This window comes from Muscardinus avellanarius, assembly GCF_963383645.1.
Source record: "Muscardinus avellanarius genome assembly, chromosome: 11".
NCBI lineage: Eukaryota > Metazoa > Chordata > Mammalia > Rodentia > Gliridae > Muscardinus > Muscardinus avellanarius.
This window is the reverse complement of record NC_137797.1, coordinates 10,774,330-10,795,350: the sequence shown is the minus strand read 5'-3', so window position 1 is coordinate 10,795,350 and position 21,021 is coordinate 10,774,330. Positions and strand designations below refer to the sequence as shown.

General features: G+C 56.0%; 1 protein-coding gene across 1 annotated transcript in view; it reads right to left on the bottom strand.

Moving 5' to 3' along the window:
• Positions 1-214: 214 nt before the first annotated feature.
• BAIAP2L2 (BAR/IMD domain containing adaptor protein 2 like 2) overlaps positions 215-21,021 on the bottom strand; it is a gene marked incomplete at both ends in the record, with an annotated part of 30,343 nt that continues 9,536 nt past the window's right edge. The window contains 10 exons of the mRNA XM_080706129.1: positions 215-290; positions 403-446; positions 915-1,122; positions 1,398-1,538; positions 3,622-3,826; positions 4,483-4,612; positions 4,880-5,032; positions 14,201-14,347; positions 14,783-14,899; positions 15,057-15,128. Of these exons, the coding sequence (XP_080562255.1) occupies positions 215-290; positions 403-446; positions 915-1,122; positions 1,398-1,538; positions 3,622-3,826; positions 4,483-4,612; positions 4,880-5,032; positions 14,201-14,347; positions 14,783-14,899; positions 15,057-15,128 (1,293 nt within the window). The remainder of the gene's footprint in view (positions 291-402; positions 447-914; positions 1,123-1,397; positions 1,539-3,621; positions 3,827-4,482; positions 4,613-4,879; positions 5,033-14,200; positions 14,348-14,782; positions 14,900-15,056; positions 15,129-21,021) is intronic.

The following is a 21,021-nucleotide window of genomic DNA, read 5'->3' as shown; positions in this document are numbered from 1 at the left end:
AAGGGAGAGATTGCTCTGTTCCCCAGTTCCACCTGCTCTACTCTGAAGGCCCAGACTGCAGGCCAGTGCCCTGGAGCTGCTCAGGCTGGGGGCGTGGGGAAGGATGGCGCCCGGTGTCAGGGCCCAGCATCTTGGATCCATGGTAGCGCCAGCTCCAAATGGCCTCCGAGCAGGCGGCGTCAGTGCGACCTCAGACCCCGCTGAGGAAGGCGCCTCAGCGGATGAGGGGGGCTGAGCGGTCGTTGGTGACGGTGGGACGCAGCTTCACGGTGGCAAAGGGATTCGTGCCCCTGTGTGGAGGGAGGTCAGGATGAGAGGGCAGCGGCCAGCGCCGGCGTCCACCCCTGCCCCCTCGCCGGTCACCTGCTCACTCCCTTCCACCCGGGAGGGAGGGGGGCTCACCGCGGGAAGAGCTCCGGGGGTTGCTGCTCCCAGGACATGAGCTTCTAGGGTGGGGCGGAAGCAGGTTAGTGGGGAAGGGCACATGGCCTCTAACTGTCACTCTCTCTGCCCCAGGAGGGCAGGGGACTGGCCAGAGAGCCCTGCCGTGCCAAGCTTCAGGGACAGAAAGCCTGGCGTGGCCAAGGCAGAACTCTGTGGTTTCAGGTCTGAGCCGGCTCTGGGCTCTGCAGAGTACCAGGTCTCAGGACTAGCTGCCCCTCCATAGGATTGGTGGTCTCGCGGGTAGTGTCCTCCAGGCCACCCTGCCCACCCAGTGGCCGCAGCCTGCTCTGGCCCAGGCCCCTGGTGCGGGAAGGTGTGTCTTTATCAGTTCTGGGGTGCTCCTGGGCTGCGGCCTGAGGCGGACTTCCTTGGCCTCCCTTGGCCTCCCTGAGACTCGGCCCCCTCCCCTGCAGAGAGGCGGGGTGACTGGTCCAGCCTCCCGCCCAGGCCGGAGGGCAGTCCCTGCTCACCTTGACGTCACTGGCGCCCCCTGTGCTGCCCATGCTGCTCCGGCGGCTGCCGGGCAAGGGTGTGGGCGCAGGGCTGGGGGCGCGGCTGGGGACCCGGCTCGGGGTGCGGGAGCGCGGCTGGCCATCCCAGTACTCCGGGGAAGCTGTGGAGTTGCCTGGTCGGTCCAAGAGGTCATCGAGGCTGTGGCTGCCCCGGAGCGGGTAGGACCTGAGTCCAGAGGAAGAGAGGGAGAGGATCGGGGCTAGGCCCTGTGTCTCCAATCCCATCTGTGGGCCCCTGGGCCTCCCACATCTGGGGAAAGGAGGTTGTTGGCCTCAGAGAGGTCGAGGGGAGGCAGAGGGATGGACACATGACCTTCAGTATAGAAATGGGAGTCCTTGAGTGTGGCTCCCCAGGGGCTGAAGAGGCCAGGCTGAGACTGCACCTCACAGGTGCCTCCCTGGCAGGGGGGACACCCACCGGAGCCCCCCACACCCAGGTACCTGGAAGGTAGCTCATTCATAGGGTTCATGGAGGCCATGGGGCTCAGGGGGGTCATGGAGGTCATGGAGTTCACAGGGGTCATGGGGCTCATGGGCACCTCCTCTACCGGCTTCACATAGGCCTCAGGGAACCAGCCACTCCTGCAGGGCAGAGGGGAGGGTCCCTTGAGCAAGGCCCCAGGGCAGTGGTGGAAAGAGCCACTCCAAGAAGGGCAGAGTCGCAGTGTCCTGTGCACTGCTGTGTGCCTGCGGAGGCCTTGCCCGACGTTCAAGGCCTTTCAGAGTCCAGCACCAGCCCGCCCTTCCAACTTCACAGTCCACCAGGAGTCAGGGAAGCCAAGAGAGGAAGAACTGGAGGCCCGAGAGGACAGCAGTCTGTCCGAGGGTGTGAGGTGACCTGGCTGGAGCGCCACCCTGCGCCAGGCACCGGGCCTCCTCCCCAGAAGCTCCCGGCCTGGAGCCAGATGTGCAAACATGATCAGCCAAGCTAAGGCAAGAGCGACAGTGGAGACAGCGAAGGGGGCGGGGGCGGCACGGGGAGGTGCCCAAGGCAGGGGCCCGATTCCCAGCTCGGTGCCCTTCCCACCCCAGGTCCTCCTGTCCCCGGGGGCCTGCACCCTTGCCCTGGGCTGCACCCTGCCCACGGTGCTCTGCACCTGTGCTCAGTCGCTGTGCCTCTAGAGCAGCGGTGGGAGGTCACAGCCTGCGACCTTTTCGGACTCCCTCCACTGTTTTTTTTTTTTTTTTTTTTTAGAACCAGAGATTGAATCCAGGGGCATTCCATGTCTGAGCTATGTTCATAGCCCTTCTTATGTTTTATTTTGAAACAGGGTCTCACTAAGTTGCTGAGGCTAGCCTTGAATCCTCCTGTCTCAGCTTCTCAAGTACTGGGATTACAGGTGTGCGCTGCCACACCCAGCTCAGAAGCCACAAGATTCTTGCAGGACACCTGGGAAAATGTTCTCCAAAGAGCTGCCTTACAGCTCAGCTAAGCCAATCGGCGCAGGCTCCCCTCTGCAACCCACGGGATAGAACCATCTCCCTGCTCCTGGGTTTCTTTTTTTTCTTTTTTCTTTTTCTTTTTTATTATTTATTTTGTGTTATTTGGGATGGAACCCAGAGGCATTCTGTCCCCAAGCTACACCCCCAGCCCTATACTTTATTTTGTAACAGGGTCTCACTAGGGCCTCACTGAGTAGCGGCTGTGAACCTGCGATCCTCCTGTCTCAGCCTCCCAAGCACTGGGGTTACAGGCATGCGCCACCACGCCCGGCTCCTACATCACCAGCGAGTGCCCACAGGTGACGTGTGTGCTGTTGTCCCTCCCCCTGACCTGGGAGTCACAGCGAGAGCAATGGCGTTTCCAGTGCGCGTGGTTTGACTGCGCTGGTCTAGAAGGCTGTGTTACCAGGTTCCAGGGAGTTCACACCACTGTGGACCTGCAAGGTGGTCCCTGGGGCCCCTGCCAGCCCGTGACCTTTGCACTTAACTCAGGACGGCCCATGCATGTGCAGGCCTGGACTCGCCCACCCATGATGCAGGAGATCAGGAGCCTCCCCAGGCATCCCCAGTCCATGCAGGCGCCACATCCACGTAGTGGGTCTCCTGCCCATCTGCCCACCGCTCACATGGACAGACACACCCTGGCCACACAACCATCCTGATCCAACCTCACACCTGCCCGCCATCCTCTGCCACACAACCATCCGCTGCCCGCCCTCCACCACACACCCACTCATTCCTCACGCCCTCTCCGCCTTCCTTCCTTCCTTCCTTCTGGGGCAGTAGTGGGGTGGGCGCCCACGCTGTCCTGCTACAGAGCCCTGGGGGGGACACTGCCTGGCCCAGCAGCCCCTTCCCCCTCTGCAGGAGGCAGAACACCCTTGGCGGCCAGGGCAGGCTCTGGGCAGGGCAACTCGCAGGAGAGTGGGCCCTCCCCTGGGTGTCAGAAGGGCAGCTGGGGTGCTTTAGGGCTTTCCACCGTGGGCTTCGGCCCCTGCGGTGAGGCCAGCTCGGGCGAGGCTTTGGAGCAAGCCTGCTCGTCCCGTCCACCTCGGGGGACTTGGTGGGGCTCTTCCTACCCCCATGGAAGGGAAACCGAGGCAGCGTGAGGAGAGGAAGAAGGGGAGAGTTGTGGGAGACCCCCAAAGGAGGCCAGGAAACTGAGTGGAGGTCGCAGTCGGCAGGTGCCCGGCCCGCCCGCCTGCCCCCCAGGACCACTCACGCGGACGAGCCCTCCAGCTTGCCGTAGAGCCAGCCGTTCTGGGCCTCGGGCACCAGCACCTCCACCACGTCCCCGGCCGAGAAGCGCAGCAGCGTGTGGTTGGCGCCCTCGGAGTGCGAGACCAGGGCGCGGACTCTCCGGGCGCCCCCGCCGCCCCCGAAGGAGTTGGAGCGGGAGCGCTGGGTGCCGCCGGCGTAGAGCGAGGCTGCGGGCGGCAGAGCGCGGTGGGCGGGGGTCCTCCCCAGTCCTCCCCCATGCCCGCTGCAGCCGGATCCCCCGCCCACCCGCGCACGCCCAGACCCCGGCCCACCCAGACCCCCGCCCCCCCCAAGCACGCCCAGACCCCCTGGCCCACCCGCGCACGCCCAGACCCCCGTCAACCCCAAGCACGCCCAGACCCCCTGGCCCACCCAAGCACGCCCAGACCCCCGGCCCACCCCAAGCACGCCCAGACCCCCTGGCCCACCCGCGCACGCCCAGACCCCCGCCCACCCCAAGCACGCCCAGACCCCCGGCCCACCCAAGCACGCCCAGACCCCCGGCCCACCCCAAGCACGCCCAGACCCCCGCCCACCCCAAGCACGCCCAGACCCCCTGGCCCACCCGCGCACGCCCAGACCCCAGCCCACCCCAAGCACGCCCAGACCCCCGGCCCACCCAAGCACGCCCAGACCCCCGGCCCACCCAAGCACGCCCAGACCCCAGCCCCACCCCAAGCACGCCCAGACCCCCTGGCCCACCCCAAGCACGCCCAGACCCCCGGCCCACCCAAGCACGCCCAGACCCCCGGCCCACCCCAAGCACGCCCAGGCCCCCGCCCACCCCAAGCACGCCCAGACCCCCGCCCACCCCAGCACTCACAGGCCGACGGCGTCCGGGGCAGGGGGCGGCGCTCGGGCTCCAGCTGGGACGCGGGCCTGGCCTCGGTGGGCTCGGGGCCGTAGGAGCCGGAGCCGTGCCGGCTGCGCGGGGAGCTGAGCGGCCTGGGGGGCTGCGGGGCAGAGGGCGGGCGGGTGGGGGGGCGGCCGCCCTAGCCCAGCCCCCACCCCCCGCCCCAGCCGTCGGCGTAGGGGTTCGGGGGCCGCCGGGGCCACCACGGGGGCGCGGAGACGGCGCGGGCCCGCGGGCCGAGGGGCGCGAAGAGCGGGAGCCCGGGGGGCGGCAGGCTCCAGGCGGGGGGCCCCGGGCCCCAGGGCCCCGCGAAGAGCTGCAGGGGCGGCGGGGGCGCGAGGGGCGGCGGGGGCGCCCAGGGCCTCACCATGTCCAGGCGGGTGGGCGTCAGGCGGCCCGAGGGGTGGGGCGGCCCCAGCACCGGGCCCAGCAGGCCGGGGGAGTGGGCGCGCGACGGGCCGCGGCTGGCCTCCACCTGCTCCTTCCACAGCAGCACGCGGTTCTGCAGCGTCCCCCGGGCCTGCCAGAGGGCAGGAGTCAGGCCCCAGCCTCCCCCAGGACAGGGCGGGAAGGAGCCCGCGGCTTCTGGAGGTGCCCCCGGCACCCTGGCGCTGGCTCCTCTGCAGCTTCGCGGGTTGGGGAAGAGCCCGGGCTTGGCCACCCAGAACCCTCCTGGCTCTACCGATGGGCACCAGCGTGGCGCTCTCCCCAACACAGCGACCGAAGAACCCGGTCCAAGTACTTACCCTGCCACAGCTGGGAAAAGCACGCTTCATGGGGTTTGCTAAACAAGCCACCACCGGCAGCTCAAACCTCGGCGACAGGTCGGATCCAGTGGCATCTTTTTGTGCCCTGGATCCAGTTCTAGCTGAAGTTACTTTAACTTGTCGGTGTTCTAAAGTAATGCCTTTTAAGTCTAAGCCAGTTTGAGTAGGTTTCTAAAAGTGACCTTTCAAATACAGGGTTCCAGTTTCTCTCTGAAGCCCTCAAAGCATCTCTTTCAGTGTGCCCCGCACACAGCTGTCTGTCCTCTGCTGCAATCCTGCTGGGCAGAGAGCTCAGCATCACACAGCCCATGCCCCTGGGGTGGGAGGGCTGTCAGTGTCAGACCTACTGTGTGCATGGTGGCTTGGGGGGAGGCTGAGGTCACACCCAGAGGTGTCCTACCACCCAGCACACCCCCAGCCTTTTTTATTTATTTTGAAACAGGGTCTCACTAAACTGCTACGGCTGGCCTCAGATCTGCCATCTTCCTGTCTCAGCCTCCCCAGTACTGTGATTACAGGCTACCATGCCACCACTCCAGGCCCGATGGGTGGTTTTTATTTCCTGTATTGTAGAACCCTAAACTCTTGGGGATTTGCTAATCCTGGAGACACTGCCCCTCCCAGGGACAGTCTGCAACTTGTTGGGAACCTGCCTTCGGTTTGTAAACCAACCATTCCAAACCCACAGCCCCAACCTCCATTGTCTGGGTCCCGCTCACCAAGACGATATCCCCCTTCCCTCAATCCCAGAGCCCTGGAAGAGTCCGCTCTGGCTCAGCTCCCAGGCCCTGGGTGGTACTGGTGTGTCTCTATTTCTTGGGAACTGCAAAGAGTAAAACTTCTTTCAAAGACATTGGCTTGTCTATACTGTCTCCAGTCACCTGCAAACAGTGAGCCCAGGTCCAGTCGAAAAGCCAGTGCTCCCCGGCTCTCCGCCTCTGTCCCTTCTCCAGTCAAGCAGCGGGACCCCCAGACCTAGCTCTAAAGGGTCACTTGGGGAATAAGGAAAGCTGCTCTTTCCTGGGAACATGCACTCTGCCGGGCCGGTGTTCAGGGCTTTTTCTGCATCATCTCACTTGAGTCTCTGGCAGCCCTGGGAGCAGGTGCAGTTATCATCTCTGTCTTACAGAAGAAGATGCTGAGATCAGAGAAATTCAGTGACTAGCTCAAGGTCTCACATCCAGTGAGTAGTGGAGTGGCCTGTAGGGTCCATCTAGCTCCCTTATGAGGGTGTGTGTGTGTGTGTGTGTGTGTTTCTGAGGATCTAACCCAGGAGCATTCTAGCTCTGAGCTACACCCCTAGACCTGTTTATTTTATTTTTTCAAATAGCTAAATTGCAGACGGCCTTGCTAGGGTGCTGAGACTGGCCTCAAATCTGGGCTCCTCCTGTTTCAGCCTCCCAAGTACTGAGCTTATAGGTTCGTCTCACAGTGCCTGACTTGCACACATTTATCTATCATTCTATCTCCTCTCCCTCTCTCCTCTCTCTCTCTCTCTCTCTCTCTCTCTATATATATATATATATATATATATATATATTCTATCATCCATCTCTCTATCATCCATCTATCTCTCTATCATCTATTATCTATTTATTTATTGGCACCAGGGATGGAACCCAGGGACAGTCTACCTCTGAGTTATACCCCCAGCCTAATTTTATTTCTTATTTGGAAGCAGGGTCTCACTAAGTTGTAGAGGGCCTTGCTTAGTTGCCGAGACTGGCCGTGAACCCGCAATCCTCCTGTCTTAGCCTCCCAAGCACTGAGATTATTATGGTGTGCACAGGTGCCTGGCTTGCACACCATAATTTAAGAGGGATTTTTGTCTCCATTTGGTGGAGAGCACCCGGCAGGGAGCAGTGACCACAGCAGGACAGCATCGGCTGCCTCCCCGGCCCTGCCCGGGCGGGCTGGGCTTGTGGACACGGGGAAGGAATGCTGCACTGGGATTTCTAAACCATATTTATGATGGCCGGGCGTGGTGGCACACACTTGTTTGAATCTCTGCTCTTGGGAGGCCGAGACAGGAGGATCGCGCAGTGGGAGGCCGAGACAGGAGGATCGCGCAGGTTAGAAGCCAGCCTCAGCTGGCTTAAGAGACCCTGTTTCCAAATTAAAAAGTATAAAATTAGGTCTGGGAGTGTATCCCGGAGGTAGAAGGGTTTCCAGGAACCCTAGTACCATATATATATATTTCATGATAGCCAGGTGTGATGGCACACACTTGTAACCCCAGGAGGCCGAGACAGGAGGATTGAGGGTTCAGAGCCAGCCTCAGCAACCAAGTAAGGCCCTCCGCAACATAGTGAGACCCTGCTTCCAAATAAAATTTAAATAGGTCTGGGGGTGAAGCCCAGAGGTAGAAGGCCCCTTGGTTCCATCCCCCATCTCTCTCTCTCACACACACACACACACACACACGCACGCACGCACGCACAGCAGAGATCGAATGCTAAATGACAACTGGTGAAAGCAGTTGCAACTCATCACTGACATATTTATATATTTATCCCAGGAACTCGTTAAAGCTCCTACAAGTTAATAAGTGGAAGAGCTGATCCTGCCATGTCCCAGTAAAGATAATCATATGGCTTTGAAATCTGACACAGAGCCAGTCTCACATGTAAGACAGTATGAAGCCGGGCGTGGTGGCGCACACCTGCAATCCCAGCACTTGGGAGTCCAAGCCAGGAGGGTCACAGGTTTAAGAACAGCCTCAACAATTTAGCAAGGCCCTCAGCAACCTATTGAGACCTTGTTTTAAAAATATGTGTGTGTGTGTGTGTGTGTGTGTGTGTGTGTGTGTGTGTGTATGGATGCCCTTGGATTCAATTCCTAGAACAGAAACAAAAAAGGTAATACAAGACACAACTATACTGTAATAGCCTTTACCTTTGTGGTGGGCCAAGATCTAGACGTCTGCCTGCACACCACTGTAGGACACAGAGCCCCAGGCCCATGTCCACTGCCTCCCTTTCTAGGAATATATCCCTTGCAACACAGCACTAAGTGCAGTGGGAAGGGTATTCAGGACCACCTGATTATCAGCCACAAGGGAGAAAGAAGCCTTTCTATGCTCACAGGCTTGCAATTCTTGTTCTGTGTATTCTACTCACAAACATAGTAACAAAAAAATATCTATGCTTAGCCATCTTAAGGGTTAGATCTTAGATGCCCCAAAGCCCCGGTGGTCAGAAGACCTGTCACCTGCTGCCATCCGCTCGGCACCGCTCCTTCCTGAGGGGTGGTCACCGCAGTGGGGAGCGGTCAGCTCTCTTAGCTCAGAGGCTAACTGTTCAGGTGAGAAGGAGCTTCCGCTGGAGCAGATAAGCAAGCGGCCACTAAGCCCAGGAGACGGTCTGCCAGCAGGGAAGTGGGAAATCTGCGGCTCAGGGAGGTGCCCTTCACACCCAGCAGGACGGCCGTGGGCAAAGGACAGCAATAGGTGTCAGCGGGGTGTGGGGCAAGGGGACCCTCAGGGGCTGCTCATGGGAATGTAACGTGGTACGGCCACTTCGGACAAGTGTCCAGAAGGTCCTGAAGCTGTTAAACGTAGAGGCACCATGTGACCCAGCAGTTGCCCTCCTGGATAGGAGAGAGAGAGAGAAGAGAAGAGAAGAGAAGAGAAGAGAAGAGAGAGGGAGGGAGAGAGAGAGAGAGAGAGAGAGAGAGAGAGATGTGTCCACACAGAAACTTGCCCGTGGATAGTCAAATCAACGTAATTCCTAGCAGCCTAAACCACCCAGATGCTCACCACATGGCGACACAACCAAGGGGCCCTCGCCATCTGGCCCTCGCCTGAGCTAGATGAACCCCTTCATCTTTATACATCACCCAGCCTGGGGGACTTTGTTATAGCAGCAGGAAGCAAACTGGTCAGTATGTAAACTACATCTCAGTAGAACTGTTCTGTTTAAAAAGCTGATCCTCTCTAGAGGATCAGTGTGTGGGAGAGAGAGAGGAGGGGGTGAGAAGGCCGAGCTGGGCTGGCATGGTGGGGAGGGGCACACAGCCTGGGCTGAGGTCAGTCACTGCGCCCAGCCATGTCCCTCAGATCAGATACAGACTCAGCGAGGGCCTGGTGGGGAAGGACTCTGAGCCAGTGTGAGCACTCTGTGGGGTTGCTGGAGAGCTCGGGGTGAGTAGCGCCTCTCCAGAGGGAGCCCCGGCTTTTGCCCTGGCAGGGGAGGAGCAGCCCCAGATTTCACTGGGCTCCTTCCTAGACCAGCTGGTCACGGCGTTGACCCCAGGACGATTCGTCCGTGCTAGAATCTGCTGCAGAATGTTGGTTGAGAAACTGACCAAGAATACAAAGAAATAGAGTGACAGGAAGAACAATGAGTCTAGGGGGGCATACATGTTGCATGAGCAATCTGCGGGGGGTCAGGGCCTCATGCTCATGTACAACATAGAGCCGGGACCTGGAATGCCATCTGGGCTAAAATTAAAGTTGTTGCTGGGCATGGTGGCGCACGCTTGTAATCCCCACGCTTGGGAGGCTGAGACAGGAGGATCGCATGGGTTCGAAGCCAGCCTCAGCTACTTAGTGAGGCTTTCAGCAACTTTGTGAGACCCTGTTTCCAAATAAAAATATTTTAAAAATGTCTGGGAGTAGGGCCTGGAGGTAGAAAGCCTCTGGGTTCCACACCCAGTACCACCAAAAAAATAAATAAATAAAATAAAAAAGTTGTTGCTGGGCAAAGTGGCACACACCTATAATCCCAGTACCTGGCAGCCTGAGACAGGAGGATTGCAGGTTCAGGGACAGCCTCAGCAATGTAGTGAGACTGTCAGCAACCTAGTGAGACCCTGTTTCAAAAAAAAGGGGGGTGGCTGGAGGTGTAGCTTGGAGGTAGAATCCTCTGGGTTCAATTCCTAGTACCATAAAAAGATAAATAGTTGAAGCTGGGCGTGGTGGCACACGCTTGTAATCCCAGTACTTGGGAGGCTGAGATAGGAGGATCACAGTTCATGGACAGCCTCAGCTACTTAGTGAGGCCCTTTGCAACTTAGTGAGACCTTGTTTCAAATAAAGAATAAAAATAGGGCTGTGGGTGTAGCTTGGAGGTAGATGCCCCTGGGTTCCATCCCCAGTACTGCAAAAAAGTAAATCAATAATAATTGTTGAATGAATGAATGAATGAATGAATGAATGAATGAATGCCACTGGAGAACTTAAGGGGCAAAGCCATCAGTTCGGAAGGGACTGGAGAGAAGACGGCACCCGGGGCTCCCGGCCTTTCCCCTGCAACTCCCGCCACCCCCTCTGCAGCCACCAGCTGGGTCAGGCCAGATCAGGACGTGTCCCTGTGCCAGGTGGGTGATGGTGCAGCTCCGGCTCCTGCTGGGCTTCTCAGGAGAGAGCAGGTTGTGACCACTGCTGGGCTGGCAGGGGCCTGAGGCCCTCCACAAATGGGGCCAGCCGGGGCTTGGCATGCATGCAGAAACGCCGGACAGCATGACTGTCCTTCTGGAGTGGGCATGGGAGGGGCTGCCAGCTTTCCTGAGCTCCAGGAGCTACTTAGGGCTCCTCTGTGTGATTCAGCATGGTGAATAGACCTGGAGCACACGCCACTAGTGAGAGGATGACCTCTTTGTGCAGAGCAAAGGCGCTCCTTCTCCTAGGCAAACGCAGGCGGCACCGGTGTGTCCAGCCTGAGCTGAGCCCAGCCTCCGCGTTCGCCTGGCACTCTGTGCGGTGCATAACCGGACAGCCTTCCTACAGCCTTGGCCACTGCAGTCGAGGTCAGTTAGCCGTGGAGGCCGAACAGGAGTGACTTGTGATGGGGAGGCAGAGGGGCCCTCCCTGTGCCACAGTGGAAAGTTGGCTGTGGACGGTTGGACAAAGAAGCCCAGTGACTGAGTGGAGAATGCACGTGCATACACACACACACACACACACACACACACACACACACACACACACAGCAGGGCTACCTGAGGTCCTTGCAGCTCCACTCCACCCAGAATAAGGAGAGGGTCAGGCAGACACAGAGGAAAGAGGAACTTAGGAGGGTCTAGGGGTCGAGGAGAACTCGGGACCCTCCTGCGGGGCTGGGAGGAAGAGGCAGGCTGCTGGGGTTTGGCAGGAGGCCTTGCTGCAGAACAAAGGCCCTCTTAGCCTGACAAAGCACAGTTTGGCTTGGTTTGGTGCTGGAGATGGAACCCAGGGGCATTCTACCTTTGAGCTACACCCCAGCCTGATTTTATGTTTATTTGGAAACAGGGTCTCACTAGGTTGATGAGAGTTTTGCTAATTGCTGAGCCTGTCCTTGAACCTGTGACCCTCCTGTCGTAGCCTCCCAAGTGCTGGGATTACAGGTGTGCATCACCATGCTTGGCTGGCGTTTGGGGTTGTTTTTTGTGTTCAATACTAGGGACCAAATCCGGAGGCATTCTACCTCTGAGCTATATCCTCAGCTCTTTTTATTTATATATATTTCATTTTTATTTTTTGGTGGTACTGGGTTCCTGGAAGCCCTTCTACCTCTGGGCTACACTCCCAGACCCATTTTTTTATATTTTTATTTGGAAACAGGGTCCCTTAAGCCAGAGCGCGCGGCTGGCTTCGAACCTGCGCGATCCTCCTGTCTCCGCCGCCTCCCAAGCGCGGGGATGACAAGCGTGCGCCACCACGCCCGGCTCAGCTCTTTTTATTTTTAACTTGACACAGGGGCTTGCTAAGTAGCTGAGGCTGGTCTTGAACCTGCAACCCTCCTGTCTCAGCCTCCCAAGTACTGGGATTATAGGCGTATGTCACCACGCCTGGCTCCACAAAGCATTTTTTTTTTTTTTTTTGGTACTGGGGTTCCTGGAAGCCCTTCTACCTCTGGGCTACACTCCCAGACCTACTATATATATATATATATATATATATATATATATATATATATATATATATATATATATATATATTTTTTTTTTTTTTTTTGAAACAGGGTCTCTTAAGCCAGTGTGGCTGGCTTTGAACCTGCGTGATCCTCCTGTCTCTGCCTCCCAAGCGCGGGGATTACAAGTGTGTGCCACCACGCCCGGCCAAAGCATGGTTTTAAGACTGAAAATTGAAGAAATAAACCAAAAGGGACAACAGGCCCCTCGAGTGGAATCAGCAGCCTGACAGCTTGAGGGCAAGAACTATCTCAACCTGGGTCAAAGATCACTGCGGTCGACAAGGTGAGAGGGTCGTAGAGCGAGGCCCAAGCGACTGGCATCCAGGAGATCACGGCAAGGTGGAGAGGCCATCATTGAAGCAACAGAAGGGAACATCACTCCCTGCCCAGCCTGCAGCCTGAAGGAGCCCCGACCACGGCTGCCACTGAGGCGCCCGGACATGCTGCTGGGTCTCGGGGTCAAAGAAAGACTCCAGGCATCCACGGAGAAAGAGCCAGGATTCAGCCCAGCACCAAACTCCATGTCCACGACGCCAAGCACTACAGAGCAGGGAGTACCATCCTGGAGCGCAAGACAAGGGCTGTAGCTCCGAGCCCTTTGACCAGCCACTGTGCCGCGCTGCAGGGCGGGAGCCAGCCATCTACAGGAACTCGGGCTGCGGGAGGCTCAGGAGAGCTCTCTAGCCAAGCCACTGAATCTGAATAGAGACCTCCGGGCAGGGGAGACGGAAGGGTGGAGGGGTGAGCTGTGCATCCATCACGTGAGCAGTCAGCGTGCTGGAGGGTGACGCTGCTCGGGCAAGGACATGCAGGCAACCCAAGCAAAGGGCGAGGCTGCAGAGGGCTACGAAGGGCCTCTGGAACTCAAGTCCTGAGCCGTCTTGCAAAACCGAGATGAGAATGGGGGAAGGCTGGGAAATACTTCTCAAGGTCTCATCTCACGAGGCACGGGAGCACCACACCGGGGAGTGTGTGCATTGCGCGGGAGTTGGCGTTTTTTGGATAAGACAGTGGCTAGGCAGTATTTGGGAGGCTGAGACAGGAGGATGGCAGGTTTGAGACCAGCATCAGTAACTTGGAGAGGCCCCCGGCAACTTAGGGAGACTCTGTTTCCAAATAAAACACGGCCGGGGAAGTAGCTCAGAGGAAGAATGCCGCTGCGTTCAATCCCTCGTACCACACATACGCGCACACACGCAAATAGCAGATAGGTATATACGTGATCATGGATCACAAACTGAGGTCACCGTTAGTAGGAAAAATAATCGAACTTCCAAATTAGTAAGGGAAAGGGGGAAATATATAGTGACACGACCTACCTGACGAGACTGAGAGTGGAGACGAAGAGGAGATGACGGAGTAAACAGAGCGAGCTCCAGGCAGCCAGAAGGAGCAGAGCCCAGGCACGGCAGCCATCATGTGAACAGCGTGAGAAGCACAGACTGCCCCAAATGGTCAAAACCCAAACCCGGCTATATGTCAGCAGTGACAACGAACATAATTAAGGAGATTAAGCAGATAGAAGAGAAAGTAGGAAGAACAATGCCAGGATGAGGCAAGGCCGTGTTAAAAGCATCGAACTTGACTGAGATATTCAGCACACCAGAGGTGATATGAACAGAGAAGGTAAAATGGTCAAAACCCCATGCACCAAACAACAGGGCAACTAAACACAGAAAGCAAAACGCTTCAAAATCCAACGAGAAATAAGGGAATCTGACTGGTCTGTCAGGTAGGATAGAGGACTTAAATTAATGGATAATTTAATAATAACCAAACACACTTGTCAATTAAAGAATGAATGGCAAGCATACGCACTCCCAGATAAAAAGTGAATGGTTCCTACATGAATGAGTGAATGAGTGAATGAACGAATGATATATGGTGGGGGTGACACAAATAAGCACAGAGACAGAGAAACGACCGGATACAGTGAAATAAGATGAGTTTCTGCACTGAGGAAGAGGAAGGGAGGAACCTTCCTGCGCACCCCCGGAGGCGCGGCCGCCGGCCCCCGGCCCCACTCACCCGGCCAAAGAACTGCAGGAAGGTGTTGGAGAGCAGCAGGTGCTTCTCCGCCAGGAAGCGGTAGCGCCGCTTCTCCTCCAGCTCGGCCGCCCGCTGGCTCTCGGACACGAAGGCCTGCATCTGCGCGTGCAGCCGGTTCACGCTCTCCTGGGGGAGGAGGTTCTGGCTGGGGGGCTGGGTGGAGCCTCATCCCCTCCCTGGCTCAGCCGCCTCTGAGGCCTGGACAGAGCACCGCCCAGTTCGAGCCCTGGAGGGTGTCTGCGTCCCTGGGAATCTCACAGGCAGGGCTGGTGTCCGGAGGTTGGGTTGGTGGAAACACAAAGGAGCAGGTGAGTAATACCCTACTCAGGAAAGAAGACTCTAAAGAGGGGAGCCAGGGACCTGAAGAAGGGGCCAGATAGGAGACAGGAGGAGGTGGAGGGCTGATCCGCGGTTTGGGTTCTGGGGAGGGAGGCTGGGGACTGGCCTTGGCCGGGGGCAGGAGGAGGGATGCTGGCCGAGCCGTGCTCAGTGCTCAGAGCAGCGGGGTGAAGTGCGAGGGGTGCTGGGGTCTGGGGAGGCGGCGCGGGGAGGGAGCTGCACCTTCATCTCCCGCACATTCTTGTCCCTCTTCCGCTCCATGCGCCACAGCTCAGACATGCACCTCTCCAGGTTGGCAGCTCGGTGGCGGTACTCCATCTCGTAGTGCTGGCGGCTGTCCTGGGTAGGGTGGAGAGACGTGGGAGGCCCACATCCGAGGCCTCGGGCTGTGGTGCCAGGGCGCCTCGGGCCGTGGTGCCAGGGCTCGGGGCTCGGCCGGGCGGGCAGCGCTTGGCGCTGTCGCGGGCCGGGCGGGGCCGCGGCGGGCGCCACTCACTTTGATGAACTGCATGTCCAGCTTTGTGTTCTTTTCCATGTGCTGCAGCAGGTCTCCATGGAACGTCTGCACCTGTGTGGAGCGCAGGGTGGGGCCGATCAGGGCCACCTCTCCACTAGATAACTGCCCGCCTTGCCCTTACACCAGGCACCTGCCCACAGGTCAGGATAATCAGAGCACCAGGATGGCAGGGGATGACACGGCTGAACAGGTCACACAGGCTCACTCGTGATCTGAGAGTGCACATCACCTGGTTCTTAGGTTTAGTCTGACTCAGCCTATGCTTTGAGTTTCCTCCCAGTTCTCAAACACCAGCTTCCCCGCCTCTGTCAAGAAGCCTTCCCTGCTCCTGCGCCTGCCCGGCCCTGTGTGTGTGTGTGTTTCTGGAACACACACTCTCCTGCGTTCATGGCTCACTTCCCCAGCTGCGAGGCAGGGTTTATTGTGAGATCCCCCGTCACAGCCCCTGGGAGCTGCTGTGGGTGTGAAGCAGATCCAGCCCTCTCAACCCCCCAGCAGAGGCTGGCCCAGCAAGAGGGCCCAGGACTGCTGAGGCCGTCCAGGGGGCGGGGACCAGGATGAGAAGCAGCCCGTGTGTGGCCCCTGGGGGCTACGGGGAGGCTGCACCCCAGCTCTGGTTCTGCCTCCAATTTGCTCTGTGGCTTTGGGCAAGCTGCTGCCCTCTCTGGGCCATGGCTGTCCCATCCATAATGGGACAGGCTCCAGGAACCTGGCGAGCTTTGCTGCTCTGCGCTGGGTGGTCACCTGCCTTCAGCGCTTCCTGTTTACCAGCTGCCTGCCCTGGGTGCAGGCTGCCCAGGACACAGACACGTCCTCATCCCTCCCACATGCTCACCTCTGCTCACCCCCCTGGGCTGTCCTGGTTCCCACGCTCCCCCGGAGCTCTGTCCCCAGGGCCCAGGGCACCACCCGGAAAAGAAACTCTGAGCTGGACGTGGTGGCGCACGCTTGTAATCCCCGCGCTTGGGAGGCTGAGACAGGAGGATTGCGTAGGTTTGATGCCAGCCTCAGCTACTTAGTGAGGCTCTCAGCAACTTAGTGAGACCCTGTTTCCAAATAAAATAAAAAAATAGATCTGGGAGTGTAGCCTAGAGGTAGAAGGCCCCTGGGTTTCATCCCCAGTACCACCAAAAAAAAAAAAAAAAAAAAAAAAAGGAACTCTGGCAATCAGTACCCAGGGAAAGTCTGTCATATAAAATGTCTAAAGTTTATATTTTTCTCCCATGATTGCTTCCAAATTTTTGGCAATGGCTGGTCTGCAAGGGGCTAGAGGGGCCTCCAGGCATTACCACCACTGGCCACGCCCTAAGGCCCGTTGCCAGCACGCGTTGGGGGACAGGGGTGTCAGTGCTAAGAAGGCAATGCCTTGCAGGTATGCAAACTTCAAGGCTTGGAACGGAACACGTATAATCATAGGCGGTCGGTAGGCGCTTCTGCCAGGCTGGGTAGGATGGAGTCTCCCTGCCCGGTGCCTGTGTGGACCTCACTGTGCTGCCTCCTGCACCCCCATACTTGCCCCATGTGCCTCCTGGCCTGCTTCCCAGCAAAGAGACAGTCCAGGAGTTCTGCTCAAACTCGGCCGGCGTGTGCAGGACAATCCCCACCTCCTGCATAATCGCCCAATATAAATTACACCAGGGCTCGTGGGACATCGGGGTCAGGACAGAGCCTCAGGCCCGGGCCACACCGCACCAGAACACCACTGAGGGAACGCACACACCCACCAGAACCGACTTGCCGGGGACGCAGCGCCTGTGGCAGGGCCGGCCTGCAGACTCCATCACAGACTACCTGCCCCCAGGGTCCTGGCAGGCCTGAGGGCTGTCCCCAAGAAGCCTGGTGCAGGAGCTATTTTAAAATGTCCTTAAAATACAGTCTGAGGAGCTCTTGTTCAGCTTAGCAGAAAAAAAGTTGGGCTCTTTCTTTTTCTGCCTAATCTCGAGACCCCATCCCCTTCCCCACGCCTAGGGAAAACTGCTTATGCACAAGCCAACTGCCATTTCAGGTACTATGCTTTCTGTCAGGTGAGAAGCAAGGCACCATGGGAATGCGCACTGGAGCAGGGCGGCCATATTGTAACGGGGATCCATCCATTCCTTGGATTTACTATTATTACTATTATTGTTATCATTATTTTCTAATACTTACTGGGAATGGAACCCCAAGGCATTCTACCTCCAAACTACACCCCCAGCCCTATTTTATTTTTATCTTGAAGCAAGGTCTCACTAGGTTGATGAGAGTCTCAGTACTTGCTGAGGCTGTCCTCCAACCTGTGATCCACCTGTCTCAGCCTCCCAAGTACTGGGATTATAAGTGTGCACCACCACACCTGACTCTTGGACTAATTATGACCTTGCCACTCAGCAAGCAGGTAGATTGAATCAGGGCATTCTACCTCTGTGCTATACCCCCAGTCCTTTTATTTATTTATATTTTTTGCAGGTCTAGGGATGGAACCCAGGGGCATTCAACCTCCAAGCTACACCCCCTGCCCTATTTTTTATTTTTTATTTTGAAACAGGGTCTCACTAAATTGTGGAGGGCATTCTACCTCTGTGCTATACCCCCAGTCCTTTTATTTATTTATATTTTTTGCAGGTCTAGGGATGGAACCCAGGGGCATTCAACCTCCAAGCTACACCCCCTGCCCTATTTTTTATTTTTTATTTTGAAACAGGGTCTCACTAAATTGTGGAGGGCCTACTAAGTAGCCGAGGCTGACCCCAATGAACTTGCGATCCTCCGGTCTCAGCCTCCCAAGTACTGGGATTATAAGTGTGTGCCACCACACCCAGCTCTTATTTTTTATTTTGAGACAGGGTCTCACTAAGTTGCTGGACTGTCCTTGAACCTGTGAACGTCCTGTTTCAGCCTCCCAACTGCTAGAGTCACGCACCACCATGCCTGGCAGGTGGCATGTTTTAAAACTGACACGGTAACCGGGTATGGTGGTGCATGACTGTAATCTCAGTACTTGTGAGGTCAACACAGGAGAATCACAGGTTCTAGGACGGCCTCAGCAAGTAGTGAGACTCTCACAAACCTAGCAAGATCCTGTTTCAAAATAAAATTCGGCAGGCTGAAACCAGAGGATCGCGGTTCACGGACAGCCTCAGCTACTTAGTGAGACCCTGTTCCAAAATAAAGAATTAAAAATAGGGCAGGGGGTGTGGCTCAGAGGTCAAATGCTCCTGGGTTCCATCTCCAGACCCACAATAAATTAAAAAAAAAAAAAAAAAGAATCCAGCCTCAGCTACTTAGTGAGGCTCTCAGCAACCTAGTGAGACCCTGTTTCCAAATAAAATATAAAAAAAGGTCTGGGAGTATAGCCCGGAGGTAGAAAGCCTCTGGGTTCCACCCCCAGTACCACCAAAATAAATAAATACATAAATAAATACATAAATAAATAAATAAATAAATTTAAAAATAAAATAGGGATGGTGGTATAGTTCAGAAGTAGAATGCCCCTGGGTTCAATCTCCAGTGCCACAAACAACAATAAACAAACAGATAAAAACCTGACGTGTCTTTTTTCCTTCTTCTCCCTCTGTTAACAAGTAATATGTTGTTATCAGTCTCCTGACCACAGGAATGAAGAATGGGTGCCAACAAGTCCAGGGAACTAATCTGGAGAAAAATGCAAACATGAATACTATTTTTCCTCTGATAAGCACATCTGTGCGACCCTGAACTAGCCTTACAAGGGGATTTCCTTTCTGTGGGCTTTGGGGGGAAAAATCAGCTTCTTTTTTCTCAAATTTATGATTTTTCCCCCCATTTGCTAGCAAATCAGTACATTTTTTCCCCCTTCTTCCCAAACACTTGTCCCAAGTATTTGATTTGGCAAATTGGGACCAGAGCCACACTTTTGATTATGGCACTGCAGTTCTCATGGTGGTGTGGCTGTGATTGAGGACGGTGCATGGACGCATCCACCAGGCAGGGTTAATGGGGTTAATGGACAGTCTTTGTTCAGCGCCTGAAGAAGCCAGGTCTACCGGGAGGTTGGTACGTAAAGCAAATGTTGAGGTCTTGGTGGGAGAACCAAGGATGCCGGTCAGTAGCAGGCGGCTCCCAACATAAAGAAGCCACCCTCCCCAGGTCAGGCTGAGGAGGCGTGTGTCCCCTCTGTGCCTGTATTGGGAAAAGGCTTTGGTACTGATTTCAAAATGTATTGGAAAATACCTTTGGTATTAATTTCCAAAATATAGAAAGTAGTCAGAGCATGGGTGTGGCACAGACACGCAGGCAGGCAGGGAGGAGGAGGAGGCAGCTGCTACCCTGCAGAATTCCAGGCACCAAAAGTGATGAGCTGTAGCCCAGGGCCTTCATGTTCTAAAGACGGATTGACATAATAAATAACTTCTAGCAGCCAGGCTAAAACACGCCGAGGATGCGGGAGGACGGCGCAGGTCTTCCTCAAAGGTCACACCATGTGACCCCTGACTTTGATAAGCAAGTAACACATTTTTGGTCATAGCATAGGCTCGGATCTGCACCAGAGTTGAGGGCGGACCCACATTTTCAAGAAGAAGGCTTTTGATCAAGCAACATGTAATATAGTGAATCCTCATAATCCTATCAAAGATAGTGAATCCTCACAGTCATATCAAAAGGCTTAATGGAGTTAATGGGCTGATCGACACCCATGTCGAGTCAGGAAGACTATTGGTATAAGCAAAAATGGGACATAGTAAATCTTTATGAAAACTGCATTTGAGAGGCTGACACAGGAGGATCGCGGTTCGCGGCCAGCCTCAGCTACTTAGCGAGGCCCTCTGCAACTCAGTGAGACCCTGTTTCAAAATAAGGAATAAAAAATAGGGCTGGGGTGGACCTCAGTGGTAGACGCCCCTGGGTTCCATCCCCAGTACTGCAAAAACAAAAACAAAAACCTGGCTATATTCAAAGCCCCAGCGTCTTGCCCTCAAGACGCTCCACTACGGCACTCTCTGATGTAGTGCTTTATAATTTCTGTCCCTTCTTTCTACCTTTGTAATAATAAAAAATTGCTTAAGTTTACAGCAGAACAGTTCCGGTTATTTTTTTCTAAAACTAAGAACAAGAACCCGCAGCTCATCTCACACCATCCACACCCTCACCCCGGGCCCCGCCGCTCCTGGGCAGCACAGGGGGCCGAGCGCGGCGCCCATGGCCAAGAGCACACAGTGACCTCTGTGGGCAGAGCCGTCCCCGAACCTCTCAGGGAACCCTCCCACCATCCATGCAGGATGTCCCCATAGCCAGACATGGTGGCGCACGCTTGTAATCCCAGCATTTAGGAGGCTGAGACAGGAGGACTGTGGTTTATGGACAGCCTCAGCTACTTGGTGAGGCCCTTTGCAACTCAGTGAGACCTTCAAAATAAAGAATAAAAAATAGGGCTGAAGGTGTTGCTTGGAGGTAGAGTGCCCCTGGGGTCCACTCCTAGTACCACAAGAAAGAAAGAAAGAAAGAAAGAAAGAAAGAAAGAAAGAAAGAAAGAAAGAAAGAAAGAAAGAAAGAAAGAAAGAAAAGGGCTGGGGGTGTTGCTTGGAGGTAGAGTGCCCCTGGGGTCCACTCCTAGTACCACAAGAAAGAAAGAAAGAAAGAAAGAAAGAAAGAAAGAAAGAAAGAAAGAAAGAAAGAAAGAAAGAAAGGGCTGGGGGTGTTGCTTGGAGGTAGAGTGCCCCTGGGATCCACTCCTAGTACCACAAAAAGAAAAAAAGAAAGAAAGAATAAAAAATCAGACTGGGGGTGTAGCTTGGAGGTAGAGTGCCCCTGGGTTCCATCCCCAGTACTGAAAAGAAAAAAGTTGTCCCCATCTGCTGACCCCAACTCCTCGCCTCCCCTTTCCTGCTGACCCCCCTCCAGCCGGGCTGTCGACCTCTATGGTACCAAATCCTGTGGCTGATTCTCCGGACCCCTCCGTCTCGTCCTGTCCTCGTCTTCGACACCGCGG